The sequence below is a fragment of the Dysidea avara genome, chromosome 1 (assembly GCF_963678975.1).
Source record: "Dysidea avara chromosome 1, odDysAvar1.4, whole genome shotgun sequence".
Lineage (NCBI taxonomy): Eukaryota > Metazoa > Porifera > Demospongiae > Dictyoceratida > Dysideidae > Dysidea > Dysidea avara.
The window spans coordinates 52,976,782-52,991,711 of NC_089272.1; the positions used below are offsets into that span (position 1 = coordinate 52,976,782).

The following is a 14,930-nucleotide window of genomic DNA, read 5'->3' on the forward strand; positions in this document are numbered from 1 at the left end:
GCAGGGAGCCACTAGATGATAGCAGGGAGCCACTAGGAGGTAGTGATGAACCAGTGCTGGGTGTTTCATTAGGTGCTATCAATGAAATTGTGTCAGAGCTGACACCCACTGTTCCTGTAAGTTGTGGCGTAGACATCAATGATTGTGATATTAATGCTCTTGTTTAGTAATTAATAGTATAGTCACATGTTTTTGTAGATAATAACCAGACCAGACTGTGGAAGGAATAAAGATTTGTGGTAAGTGTCACTGCATTTTAAAGGTGATGCTAAAAAGCTGCTATTGTTTAGTTCATTCACTGAGAGAAGTAATCAAGTTTCTATTGGATCAAAATGGAATAGAGTACATGTTGACGGAGTGCTTTAATTAATCAGGACCTATCGGAAATCTTATTTGGCCAGCAGGGATCCAGGGGTTGCCGCAATGACAACCCATCTGTGAAGCAGTGCTTGGAGAATGCCCAGGTACTAATCGTTCAAGTCATTAGCCTGTGGCGGGAGTAGCAACATTGCAAAGAAAAGAAAGAGCATGGGCTCATTATCCCCTTTGTCCAGACCCTTACCCAAGCGTACATGCAAACGGCTTAATTTTAATTAATTATTGTTATTCTGATATGAAAAGAAATTAAATTTATAACAATGTGACAATGTTTAATTACTAACATAATGATTGTACTAATGTAATTCTTTTCTTGTTCCTTTTGTACCTTTGATGTTCTTTTTGGTAGCTAATTTGCACTGCTCCAGAAGCTGGCTTGCAATGGAGAACCCTCTGATAGTAAGCCACTCTTGAGCGACTTCTTGTAAAAGTGACATCTTTAATTTTTCATCAGAAATATCAGTAGCAATTTCCCACAGGAACTTTACATTTTCATCACAAACCACCTCGCACATCACCTTTTCTTTTTGCTCACCTGCTGCAATAAGCCTATAGGTGACCATCTCAATGGCGAGAAAGCACCTATATGTATCATCAGATACATGCCACAAGCTTCCCCTATCATTGGTGCGGGTCCACGTTTTGACATAGTCCAGGTATGAGCTGTTGTCCTGAGGGATGTCCCCAACAGCATCTTGCCCAACCATGGACAATAATGCCCCCACAATTTTAACTGCCTTCCTTTCTGCCGATGTTATTTGATTAGTTTATAAACAACATATCCAGCTGCATAGTAAATAGCATTTTCTTCAATCTGCGACAACTGGCGTGTTGGCTCTGCTTCAGTGGGCACTAGTAGGCCTCTGCATTATCAACTTGAAATAATCTGTCCACAATCATCTATGTATATATAAAACTGAATGTATTTATGCTCGGTAAGCAGACATAATATACTCCACATGGATATGAAACTAGGAAGTGCACTCATTCTACACTACTAGACTGCTTTAGTACGATAATATTATTATAAAATTTAAAAGATTAAAACAATGGTTCAAAATATTTGCCTGCAGACTGTGTATATTATTCAGCTACACAGGTGCAAGCACGGGCGTCTGTATTTAGCGGATCACGGATCAACGGATCACGGATCGGCGGATCACGTGATATGCATGCTCAACTCAATTTTGAGCACTGGGAAATATTTATACCCTAGTGTAACATACAGCATACTGTAGAATTTATATTTTATCCACAGGTAGGAAGCCTGAAGAGATTTCAATCGATACTATATAACTATAATAATTAGAGCGCGCGCGTATTAAAAATTTAACACACGTACAGAGTAAGATTATTTTAATTCACCTTAAAACTGAATCACTGATGTATTCTTTACACCAACACAATATTCAATAGACTAGTTCTGTATTGCAAAAACAAACGACAAAGGATACACACCAACATATTAGAAGCCTATTCACACGTGAGTGCGCTAGCGTATCTTTTGTCGTTTGTTGTTGCAATACAGAACTAGTCTATTGAATATTGTGTTGGTGTAAAGAATACATCAGTGATTCAGTTTTAAGGTGAATTAAAATAATCTTACTCTGTACGTGTGTTAAATGTTTAATACGCGCGCGCTCTAATTATTATAGTTATATAGTATCGATTGAAGTCTCTTCAGGCTTCCTACCTGTGGATAAAATATAAATTCTACAGTATGCTGTATGTTACACTAGGGTATAAATATTTCCCAGTGCTCAAAATTGAGTTGAGCATGCATATCACGTGATCCGCCGATCGTTGATCCGTGATCCGCTAAATACAGACGCCCCTTCCTACCTGTGGATAAAATATAAATTCTACAGTATGCTGTATGTTACACTAGGGTATAAATATTTCCCAGTGCTCAAAATTGAGTTGAGCATGCATATCACGTGATCCGCCGATCCGTGATCCGTTGATCCGTGATCCGCTAAATACAGACGCCCGTGCAAGCACATCTACAGTTGGCATTTCTTGATATCACGCCAAATGAACATACTCAAAGGCGCCCGGTACGGTCAAGAGATGTGACCTGCCTACTGTTAAAAAAGCTACAGTGTAACCGGCTAACCTGCCACAATATAATGTCGTTCATGCTGTCTTCTTCCTCGGTCCCTAGTCGCTGCAGCACAACAGGCAACCTCTCTACTTGATATGAGTATGCAGCTTAAAACAACTTTTGTTTAACGGTCACCGTCTTCTTCTTCTCTTGTATTTCTTCGCGTATTAACTTGTACCATAGATAATCTTGTACTCAGCACAAAAATCATTGTTCTCTTTAGCTAGTACACAAACCGTTGATTCAGGTCACCAAAATGTTTTTACATCGATCAGACTGAATCTTCAAATCTTCAGAAAAATAAATAACTCGCAAGACTTCTTGGAAACCAACTAACTGTACCTTCTGTGAGGGATTTTTACCTTTAGCCGCAAGCCGAGCCGCAAGCCGCCATATCTGCATTAACAATGGTGTAGGGGGCGCGCGAAGGGCGCGAAACCAGCCTAGAACGGGGGGCGCTTATTAGTTTCATATGAGCGCTGCTATATACCTGAAAGCCGCTAGTCGTTGCTTAGCAACGAGAACACGTCACGTAACTATTTAATGATGACCATGACAAATTTGCGCACCGAGTGTTTCGTGGCAGCAAAAACTCTTGTTCCTCTTCTCTATAAGGTTAGTTATGTAATTGATTAATGTTTTGTACAACACTAGGGTACAATATATACACTCGCAGTTCACTACACTACGCTATATTACAAAGAAATGTAAACGTCTGGTATATCAGGGATTGGAGGGGGGTAATCTGGGTTGAATCCATGTGAACCAATAATGACGTCATAGTGACATCTCCAAGCATATAATAATTCGAAATGAAACATTCCTGGTGGATGTGGTAGCTCTTGACATTCCACAGGAATTGTTAAGTGTGATAGTGGTATGGGATTAAAACACATCCATGAGTATGATGTGAAAGATGTATCTGGCACACACACATATATCTTGACTTGCCAGAGAGCTGCTGCAGCATGAATCTCCAGGTCTGTACCCCATACTCGGTCTAGCTCCATGCCATTGATGTGTTCTTCAATGGGGACTGGGTGACAGAATTATTTTAGATATTGCTTATTGTGCCTACTAAAGGTCACTAATATCCTTCGTATCTGCTGGTGGTTATCTTCACTGTAACAAATGACACTAGACAGAGCGCGGAAGAGATAGTTGCCATCTCCCTGTATTGCTTTAACACCTCTTTGAATTTTATTCAAAAAGGTGGCTGCACTAGTCCATACCTGAACAGGGGCTATAATGGAACATATTAAATTATGCCTTCGAAATCCTTCAGCAAAAGGTACCTTTTTCACACATTTTGTATTCCAAAACAAATGTTATAACAGTTGCCTCCTTATAGCAATTAAGTTACTTTTTATATTAAAATACAGCTAAGTACTGTAGCTGTACTCATGGAGAACTTCAGATTATATGCAATATTGTGAGGTATCATAGTTAGTAAATAAGTCAAATTTTGTGTGTGAAAAGGGTTCCATAGTCATAGCTTTGTATGTATACATATACTCACGTGGTCTCATCCTTGCTGTTTCTGGTATCTAAAGTGTTGCATATCATAATTCAGTTTAAAAATACTATACATTTTACCTTAGATGGTACTGCTCTGTCTTCCTTAGTTGGTGATTCTGCCCTGTCTTCCTCTTCCTTACTTGGTGATTCTTCAAGTGGTACACTGTCACCTAATGTATGGTTACCATACTTACTGAACTTTACCACACCCTCAAATTATAGTTGTAAAATTAATTCACTGATTATGTTGTTCCCTTAAGTTCTTTTGCATAAGGCAGTATCCTGACAAACAATGTAGATATTTGTTAGAGTGTGTAACATGAATATTGTTGATCATGATGTGATGACTTGCATGATGGAAAGAAATGTCTCACCTTAACATGTTGTGCTTATTTATTGAAGTAAAATACAGGACACTACTAGTAGGCAGGCTTATGGTGCGCTCTCAATTACTTTAGTGTGTCACTGTAAAGGCCTCACCCTTTTTATATATAGTTTGGCTGTTTTTGTGTGGATAGATTATGCACAAGATAAAATAATTAAGATATGCACACGTATACAATAGAACCACTGTTAATGGATGTTACCTGTAATGGACACCTCCAATTATGGACAATATGTCATGGTCCCTACCAGTCTGCTACCATACTCTCATTGCCTATAACTTCAACACAATGGACACCTCTTTACGTATATCAGCTAACAGACAACCTATAGTATGAGTACCCTTGCTATGCACTAAATATCTCTGCAAAGGAAACCTCTGCATAAATCAGAAGCAATCATGGTCCCCAGGTGTCTGTCATTTAGAGTCTCAGTACATATATATGTCCGTACATTCTGTGTTGTTCTCCTCTGTGCTTCCATTAATATCCTTCAATTGCACAGCAGTATCAATCTCTACAGATAGTACCATAATGTTGTGTATTGGTTACTGTATGAATTTCCTACCTAGTTTAGGTTTAGCTAACTTTAAGCACTTCTTCTTGCTGCATGCTTGTTTCAGTTTTCCTGGTCCACCAAAACGAGGCTTGTCTTTACAATACTTACACTGCCCACAATCTGCTTATAGACAGTTTTCACACAACCCACATCTGCGACTTGTAGGCCTACATTTCATTCCTGCAAAGATAGACATTTGGTGTTGTACAACAATGCGTGTAATGTGTGTGCATGTGTGTGCGTGCACGCGTGCATGCATGTGTGTGCGTGTGTGTGAGTGAGTGAGTGCATGCATGCATGCATGCATATGTATGGGTGTGGGACTTGTCATGGGGAGGCCTTCGCTGTACAGCCTCATTGCTCCCAAGCAATACTAATCCAAGCATTTGTAGCTACACTGATTGATAGCATACACAGGAGAAAGTGGGTAGGTGTCGTTGTGTGTACACAGCAACCAAAGACTTTGCTTAGCTTTCATATGTATTGTGTGTCTGTCTGTCTGTCTGTCTGTGTACTCAAAGTGTGTCTCAGTGCACAAATGGTATAGGTATGAGCCACCACAGCTATTTGCCTCAAACTCCTTGTACAATTGAATCTTGAAATATTGCAGCATTGCCAAGATTTTTACGTAATCCTAAAGCTGCAGCTGTCAGACCTTCAGTGCTGGTCACTGTAAAGTGTTAATAAATAAATAAATAATAAAGTTCTTGGAGGTTTAGAGGGTCTGGGTTTGTTTTCCCTGAGTATAGACTAGTAATGATGCGTTCCCTTAAGCAATTGTTGTAACATGCATTTGTGACCGGATTTCACAAAACCAGGCTTCCACACACACAAAATCAAACTTACGATTTTACCAGAAATGGATTGCTGGTCTAATACACTATCATATTTCACACTGGCCTCTGGATTCCAATCGTCTTCTTACTCCATTTTATACCCGTATATTAAGACCACCGTCCACCCCCACCCTCCCACCCTATTACTACCATCTGTGATGTTATTACCCGCTCGAAAAAAGCTGCTCAAAACAGGGCAAATTTAGGGTATCAGAAATGTATACACCCACTCAGTGATAGCTAGTGAACAGATGAACAATTGGTGCAAATTTTGTTTGCACAGCTGTAGGCACTGGGAAGTTATTACACAATGATTCCTTAAAATCGCCATATCTCCTAACAAAGCTTTGTGCGTCGAAGCCTTGTTTTATCAAATTCAGTCACATTTAGTGTTCAGCTAGAACCTACACTCTGTCTTATAGATACTATTAACAAACTTGCTGTTAAATAGTGGTTATTCTGCCAGCTGCCTTAAACCACTTTTTAGTACACTGGCTTCCTCCACAATAATTGCAAAGTTGAAACATGAAATTTGTACTAAAGCTTTGTCTTGTGCCCAGCCCTAAGGGTCATTCCGTGTCAGAATTTGTGATCACCTCTCGCACTTTGTTGCGTTTGTACAGGGTTTTCTGCCCTTTTTCCGATTTCATACAAAATGTATAGTGTGTTTTAAAGCAGTTTATCTGGTAATAGTGGTGGATACCCTCAAACTAACAAATTTCTTTAACAGTGAGTGATGATAGCATAGGTTATTTCACTTCGAGAATAGCAAACACACATTCACAACCTCACTACACATGTTGCACAAAATTGCAAGAAGTGCTGAAATCCCGGTAGTACTGTGGTGCTCATCACCATCCAAATTTTAGCCCCATACACCACATGGTTTGTGATTAGCAGTATAATTGTGTTAAAGGTTTGTTGATAATGTGGGCCATATATTTTGGTTATACCTGCAAGATGTACAACAGAAGGCTTAACATCACTGGCAGTATGGTCTTCCGTTTTAGTGTGTTTTTTTGTATCATCAGCAGCTTTCTCTGTGTTAGACTATAAGAACATCGATCATGATTGCCCATAAATCACAAAAGCAAACCTTTTCTAAATGTGTGCACTCTGTAGTAATAGCCTCAGTGGGCTCTGTATCCTATAAGCACGTATGTTTGACCCAATATCTTTAAGTAATCTAATGATACACACCTTGCACTCCAATTTTGCAAGTATGGATGATTTCTCATCAGTAGTTGCATGCCTGCATGGCAGTGGAGTGAATAGATATAAAATAGCGAGCATGCTTGTGAGGCAGCAAATTTCTCACCTCAACCGATTTGAAGATTTCTTCCTGCCTGGTGAACTAATTACCTTCTTGAATTTCCATTGGTGATCAGGTTTCTTCCCTGGTGCTATGGTCTGCTTGTTAGAAAATGGTCATGGCATTGAGGTTGACTTCTCAGAATGCTCAATTGTTGTCTTACACTTTAAGATAGCATTGGTTAACAATGAGTTGATGTGCTGCAAGCACGGCTTCACTTCTTCACTTGTTATTAGCATGTGTAGTTCATTTAGAAGAGTACGAGTAGTTTGTAGGTGTGTATTACTATCACCTTAGATGTATTTATACATGGTTAGTGACTGGTATGATAATACAGCATGCTTACCACAACTGGTGGTGGTGGTACCTTCTGTAGGTTGTTCAACTGGAGGATAGTGCACTGTGATTGGCTGGTTTTCGTAATCCTGATCCCACGGTTCATCTGACCCCTGCTGTTGAGATCGTTGTAAGGAATGTACACGGTGCATATGTTTGCATATGTGTCCATTTCCATAGTCATAACACCGGTGATCACATGTATACATGTGACAACACAGGAATCCACACTCAGAATATGTGCATACATCTGGTCCACCTGAACATTCAGAGCAGGCTGCTGACTTTTTGCTCACAGTATACCCATCAGTGACAAGGCCAGAGGTACTCTTAACAATCTAATGATTGTCATCAATGTCCTGAAATGTTATATAATACACTGTTATGTTACATGTGCAATTTTACACACTGTCACATCTTCAGCTTTAATTTGCAATCCTCTCTTGTGCCTATGAGCTTCCTTGACCTCCTGTTTATTGATTGTCCCCAATCTTTGCTTTTGTGCCACCTTGAAAAAGCAATCTTGTTCAATTCTCAGCAGAGCATCAATTAAAAAGTCCACTCTTCTATTGACTTTACCGTTCAGGTAGTTAGTCTTTAGTTTAGCATGAAAACTATGAAGTATGTATTGTTTATAATACGTATCTTACAAACTTAAAGTGTGGGCACCTTTCTAAGTACATGTTGGTGTCAGTATCCGCATGAGAAAAGTGGCGATAGCATCTTGCCCATTTATCTATTCACACATAATCATCATGTTGTATTGCCACAGATAAGTACATACTTACCTGCTCTTTCTTTGTAGTAAGTGTTAAAATACTTGACAAAGTTGGGTTCTCTGGTGTTCCAGTACTCAGTAAACTGGGTCATCCGTGTGGTAAACAAAGACCTGTCTACTTCATGAACCAGTATGCACAAGGTCTGGTAGATATTTAATTGATGTTCCTTTGCGACACTCCTTAGATGATTCTTCCATGACCTGTTGGTGGTACATAATGGGGGAAGTATGACTGTGTGATTATCTATTAATCGATTGTACCACTAATCATGATACACAATAATCACAAAATTTTGATTAAAATATTAATTATGATATTAAAGGAATTATTCAAGCAATTGCTATCATTCCTGTTTCATAAGTAAGGACAGTGAAGGAAGCTTTTTGGAACAATGTAACCATCAATTAATTGCATAACTTTTGCTCAATGTGGCCACAATCGCATAGCCCTAGTAAACAGTATAGCTCTATAATTATATGTATGTATGTATGTATGTACGTACGTACGTATGTTGTATGTATGTATGTATGTATGTATGTATGTATGTATGTATGTATGTATGTATGTATGTATGTATGTATGTATGTATGTATGTATGTATGTATGTATGTATGTATATGTATGTGTGTATGTATGTGTGTATGTATGTATGTATGTAAACTATTATGTATGTATACATGCATGCATGTATGTATGCATGTACACAGAGATAAGCACAATACTGGTTCATGTATGTCATAGCTGTAGTAGTGTCTTTCTGTGTGGTATATACATACATATGTGGTGTACTGTGTGTGTGTGTGTGTGTGTGTGTGTAGTGTGTATAGTGTGTGTGTGTGTGTGTGTGTGTGTGTGTGTGTGTGTGTGTGTGTGTGTGTGTGTGTGTGTGTGTGTGTGTGAGTGTGTCAGTCGGTCGGTCTGGTAATCAAGAGGTTCCAGGTTCGATTCTCGGTTATGCCTGCCCAATTTGGTGTTGCTGTTGTTGTTTCCTTGAGCAAGAAACTTTACTCACATTGCTCCAGTCTACCCAGCTGTTTAAATGGGGACCTGGTGGCCTGGTGTCATCTGGGGAAGCAGTCCACACAGCTGTAACATCAATGGGTACCTGGTGTTTACTGGGGAAGCAAATGCCCAACTGTCCTTGTCTCGCTTAGCAGTGTTGGGGCCGTTGTGGAACTTCAGGCTCCGCGACCTCTCTCTGTGAGACCTGGACAGTCCACCTGCGGCTTACTAGCCCTGCCCCAGGAGGATGTGCCTGCACAAGGCTCAAGCAGCTGAGTGGTGCACAGGCATCCCAGTGCTGGTTCACTGGGCAGCAATAGTGGTGCCTCGCACAGCTGCTGTAGGCTTTGTGTGTGCGTGTGTGTATGTAGTGTAGTGTGTGTGGTGTTGATGCTGTTGCTTCCTTGAGCAAGGAATTTTGCTCACATTGCTCTGATCTACCCAGCTATTTAAATGGGAACCTGATGACATGGGAAGCAGCCCACCCGGCTGTAACACCTGGTATTAACCAGGGAAACAAATGTCAACTGTCTATGTCTCACATAGTGGGTGAAGGTCAAAGTGGGAGTTTGGGTGCCCACAGCATCACGTATATAACCTTCTGTGGATTACTAGTCCTGCCCCAGAGGATTTGCCTGCATACTCAAGGTCACAGTACCTGAGTAATGTACAGGTGTCCCAGTGCTGGCTCAATGGATGTGTGTAGCCATCAGCCAAAGGCTTTGCTTGCTTGCTTTGTTTTTGTGTCTGTGGTGTATGGTATAGTGTGTATCCAGGAGGGGTTGAAGGTAAAGTCTTTTGGTTGACCAGGTTTATTGGAACAGGAATGTCCATCAAGCATTACATTTATGAGCCTAAGGAAATGAGTAACTATAATGTATGTAAGGAAATACTGTCTGTAGGCATAGGAGCCACACCCATTTATCAGTAAGGTGTTTTGAAGTATGTAGGAACACAAAAAGCTACACCCACTAATAGGAAATGTGTCTTGCTCTCTGTAGGCTTACATGTATCCTTGCTCACCATATAATCGATTCCCAACAGTCACACAATCAGTGTCACTCACAAAAGATATTACTTTTATGTATAAATTGGGCAAAATGTACCTTGGTCTATCTGGATGACCAGCAACCCTGTTGCAGTGTTGGACATGTGTGTGTTTCCACCCTCCTAGGGATTCTCTCACTTGGAGTAAATGAATTGACACCTATGGAGTTTTGAAAGAGGATGGAGATCAATTCACTTGTGGAGATGAACATTAATCCTTGGATATGTATATATGGTATGTAGTGTAGTGAAGAAATGTATGTGTACCCATGGGTGTTAGTGTATGTTTCTATTACTTAAAAAGCAACACTCCATGCTATTATTCTGTTTGATCACTACTTATTTGCTAATCAGTCCTTAGTACACACATACTGTGTTGTGCATATACATGTACCGGTCAACATGCCAATGACATAGTAGGTGGAGTATCTCATTTCCAAACACTGCCTTACTCCCATTATACCAAATGTCATCTGGAAAGTAGTCACCATATAGACGTGTGTATATCATTAATACTATACGTGATACTTACCATCATCTGTCATCAATGTACGAACTTTCACATTTGGAGAACGATCCTTAATAACCTGAAAGAGCAGTTGTACTACTTCTGTTGTCTCTTGGCTACTAATGCACCATGCCACAGGGTATCCTAGACATTGAATTTACCACATTTGTGATGATACTATAATGGTACCTCCCAATAACAAATACTTTTGGACTCAGAATTTTAGGTTTATAATTATTTGATATAATTCTAGAGACTTTCCTCAATGTGAAAATGTATCAAGTCAGACCTATTGGGACCTGTCCTTCATTATTATTGAGGTTTTTCTATCGTGTCCTTAGTCCATATAGAGTATATTACAAGAGGTTCTACTGTGTAGTCATTTACCTTGCCCATGGTCATCAGCTATCATGACGGTAATCAGCATAAATCGGTATGCATTGGTACCATGTGTAGCACCAATGCATATCCCCTTATGTGCATACTGTTCATACAACTGTCGCTGAAAGTCAGTTTGAATGGCTAATAGAAATGCATCTTGAGGTAACAAGGGGTACTGTTCATCAGATTCTTGTTGCCTTTGTACAGCAGAATAGGGTTGTAAGGTTCACCACGTAATTCTTGAACAAGCAGGTCAACAGACATGGCATCATCTTGATTGCGGATTACTGCCATATCATTCACCAGAATCCGTATGTTGGCTATATCCTTCTTTTTGACCAAATGTTTGCGTCGGAGAGCTGCTTTAAATTCCAAGCGGTTAGCCCGGTGTCCAACATTTTCTCTTATGTCTAGATGAAAGGCATGGAAATGCAAACTACTTCTGGTTGTTTGCAAACTTACTCTTATTATTATACACACTGCGTGCATGCACGTATATGTATGTACGTACATAGGTACATACGTATGTATGTGTGTATGCATGTATGTATGCTATGCATGTATGTATGTATACGTATGTATGTATGTATGTACATACTACGTATATGTACATACATACATACATATGTATCAATGTGCATATTATGCTTGTATGCATGTGTACATGTAAATTTGTTTGACATGCAAGTAGCATGTAAAGTTTTTGGTATACACACAAACTGATAGTAGCTACACCTTCCATTATTCTCTCCGCAGGAATGCCATGGCTGAGCTTTACTGCTACTGCAAATTTTATATTTTTAGGTAGAGGTAAGTATGTATCCTCATGTGGCCCTGGTGTATGGTTTGTGTGTGCCGTTACATGTGTTGCTGTCACATGGTCATCATTGTAGTAGTCAGCATAAATTCTTGAGATGCAGGTATCATTGAGTTTCTTGGAATCTTTCTGATGAGGACGTTTTTTTCCAGTTGTTCGTGGTTTTGTGCACTGTCGGTAGTCACCATCACGGCAACATACATAATATATCCACTTGACTACATCACCTATAAAGACTTACCGTAAATGTATTTGTGATGTATGTAATATATTACCCTCAGAAGGTTTGTACTCCTTTTCTTTGGTGTAGTAAACAAAACTTTCTTCTTCAATGGCTTCTTTCCATCTTGTGAAGTGTGATGGTGTTTCAAACTCGTGCACTGTAGTGCCTATTGTGTACAGTCACAGCATAGTTAGCTACATAGTATATTAATCACATGTTATAATGTACATACCCAGATCATTTTGGTGTTCCAATTCACAATGTCTTCTCATTTCCAGGAGAGTGAAGAATGATTTCTGAGTGCACATGGGACAGTCAAATCTTTTGCTTCGTTTATTGGAGGTGGCTAGAGCATGATCCTCTTGACAATGTTTTTGAAGACGATAGTTACGAGAATACCCTTTGCCACACTCTGAACACATGAAGGGTTTCAGTGCTACTGGCTACATAATAAATATTGTATTGCATAGTTTGGAATGTGTGTATATTGATTAAGTATTTATGTTAAAGTTCATTCTTATAGCTCTTGATGTTATTCATTGTTTTGTTTAATTATATTAGTTAATCACTGATTTTTCTCAAGTGAAAGTATAATTGAAAACCAGTAATATAGAGTGTAGGAATCACCATATAGGTAGCTTACTTGTGAAGTAGCAGGGTTCAGAGAAGCTTCCGTACGTGATTGCTCTTCATCAAGTCCAGGTGGAGCAATACTATGATTGTTGGCATTAGCGTCTTCAGTTGGTAAAGGTGACAATACCAGAGCAATCTGCTGAGACAGATCAGTAGCTAAATCTTTGAAATCGCAAGCCATGTGCAAAGCGCAATTTAACTTTTCGCGGGTAAGGCTAACCGAAATCACGTGATAGTTACTAAGCAACAACTAGCGGCTTTCGGGTATATAGCAACGCTCGTTTCATATCTAGGTGGGTATATTATCTATGGCTGCACGTAGTTGCCTTTCGAATCATAACTCAGTGATTTGTAACCCGATTCTTCTGTACTACTGCAAGGACTTTCTATGATGATTATTCCAGCTATATACTGATTTTCAGCTCGTTGCTCTAAGCAGTTTGCCTGGTAGACACGAAAACTAATAGTTTTTTATTCATAAAAATCGATCGCGTAATTTTGACACAGGTTGGGTTTTGTGTCATATCTCCATGGTCTTTATCCCGATTCTTTTCAAACCACAAAAAGGCACTCCTACGATGGTTGCTCCATCTACATTTTCAACTGATTCCTCCAAGGGGTTTACCCTGTAGGCGTGACAGACCTTCGACCTTCTTTTACAAAAATAATCAGTCATAACTCCGTGAATGTTCATCTGATTCCTACCAAAGTTGGTATGGAGATCCGCCGTGATGAGCCCTTTAAGTGTGCCAAATTTCAGCCCAATCCGAGTACGCATTCGTGTTTTATGGCGAATTTTGCGAAGTGTGCAGAATGAAGAAGAAAACAAAGAAATTAAAACGAAATGTTGTTCGCTCGTATCTCGGAAATGGCTGGAGCAATGTTCTTTAACTTTGGTATGCAGACTCCCCTAACTGGGTGGCACGTCTCTAGCAAATTTGGTTCCAATCGGATAAGGGATCACAGAGCTACATAGGTGTGAAAATTGCGAGTTCTTTTTTCCTGTTAATATACTCACGGTGTGGCGCGCCGCCGCACGACACCAATACCAGAAATTTGAGGTTACGGGCCTACTAATTAAAAATTTTATTGACATACAGTGTTGTATTGGCAATACATCTCAAATAGCGGTGTACAATGTCCGCTCTGTAGTGAAGGTAATGAAATATGTATAAATAGAGGCTAAATGACCCATTGGTAGGATTGAAGTCCGTCTACATGTGGCAATACAGACTATGGTTCAGTAGGCCCAAATGTATGGGTTTAACATACAATAAACTCACTCACCCTACGAAGTAGGTTGAATCTGTATGTAACCAATCATTTTCACCTTATTATTAACGCATGTAGGCTAAAACCTTCGCTAAATACAGCCATCTACTTGTGGTTCTAGGCCGTCCATAAATGTCCAGCGATGCTCCAACAAATTAGAAACTGCTTCAGTCTTTGACGTATTGCCTACGTCATTCGTCATTAATAATTATGGGAAAAGAAGTTTTTATTACAGGGGAGCTATGATATGGAACAGTTTACCATCAACTGTTACTGAAGCAACCAACTTATCTAAATTTGTATGGTTATATCATGATAAATTTAGTTGATTGTATCTGTGTAGTTTTGTGTACTGTTCTTTGTATACCCTTTTGTGTTGTATGTTTATGTATGTATGTATGTATGTATGTATGTATGTAAATATGTATTTGTGTATGTATGTATGTATGCTTGTTTCGCAGGGCTCCACTGAAAATCAGTGTTTTTCACTGAGTGGAATCCCTGTTTAAATATTACAATTACAATTACAATTACAATAGGCAAATCCAGCACTGACCTTACTTAGAAAGCTCAATCCAACTAATTATAGGTGTACTGTTTTCTCCAGCACGTAAACTACGAAAGTAGTAGCTAGCTGAAACCGGCGCCAAATGAGATAGTCTACTTTACAGTGTATATTAAAATCACGTACGTCGAACTAGAAAATGCTTGTAATAAAATCAGCAGATTATGATGGGTGTTCTTTTTTAAACTAAGGAGTTTTGAGCATATATGCACGTACACAATGCAAAACCTAGAGCATGCTTTAGCATGCTCTCGTCTAGGGGGGTCTGGGGGCATGC

General features: G+C 39.5%; 1 protein-coding gene and 1 long non-coding RNA gene across 16 annotated transcripts; one reads left to right on the forward strand and one right to left on the reverse strand.

Moving 5' to 3' along the window:
- Positions 1 to 2,418: 2,418 nt before the first annotated feature.
- LOC136268722 (uncharacterized) lies at positions 2,419 to 14,380 on the reverse strand. Of its 14 annotated transcripts, none has more exons than XR_010707104.1 (20): positions 14,104 to 14,275; positions 12,416 to 12,626; positions 12,236 to 12,349; positions 11,150 to 12,187; positions 10,787 to 10,906; positions 10,649 to 10,727; positions 8,215 to 8,405; positions 8,096 to 8,162; positions 7,836 to 8,040; positions 7,437 to 7,785; positions 7,254 to 7,382; positions 7,097 to 7,188; positions 6,979 to 7,030; positions 6,875 to 6,925; positions 6,732 to 6,828; positions 4,952 to 5,122; positions 4,588 to 4,900; positions 4,079 to 4,170; positions 4,002 to 4,029; positions 2,419 to 3,725 (listed from the first exon to the last, which is right to left on the reverse strand). XR_010707104.1 is itself a non-coding variant. In XM_066064202.1 (10 exons), exons 4-10 carry the CDS (start codon positions 11,187 to 11,189, stop codon positions 7,765 to 7,767), a joined length of 723 nt encoding a protein of 240 aa, XP_065920274.1. In that variant the 5' UTR covers positions 11,190 to 12,187; positions 12,236 to 12,349; positions 12,416 to 12,626; positions 14,104 to 14,275; the 3' UTR covers positions 7,420 to 7,764. The 14 variants fall into 14 exon arrangements, 2 of the variants coding, with proteins under 2 accessions (XP_065920274.1, XP_065920282.1); XR_010707105.1 differs by having other exon boundaries at positions 4,588 to 4,664; positions 4,838 to 4,900; positions 7,097 to 7,382; XR_010707103.1 differs by having other exon boundaries at positions 4,588 to 4,711; positions 4,762 to 4,900; positions 7,097 to 7,382.
- LOC136268768 (uncharacterized) lies at positions 3,001 to 12,765 on the forward strand. 2 transcript variants are annotated; one of them, XR_010707122.1, is made up of 6 exons: positions 3,001 to 3,097; positions 7,467 to 7,556; positions 7,607 to 7,750; positions 10,382 to 10,489; positions 11,900 to 11,953; positions 12,462 to 12,765. It is a non-coding gene; the product is annotated as an uncharacterized lncRNA (long non-coding RNA). The 2 variants fall into 2 exon arrangements; XR_010707123.1 differs by lacking the exon at positions 3,001 to 3,097 and adding an exon at positions 6,337 to 7,402.
- Positions 14,381 to 14,930: the final 550 nt, after the last annotated feature.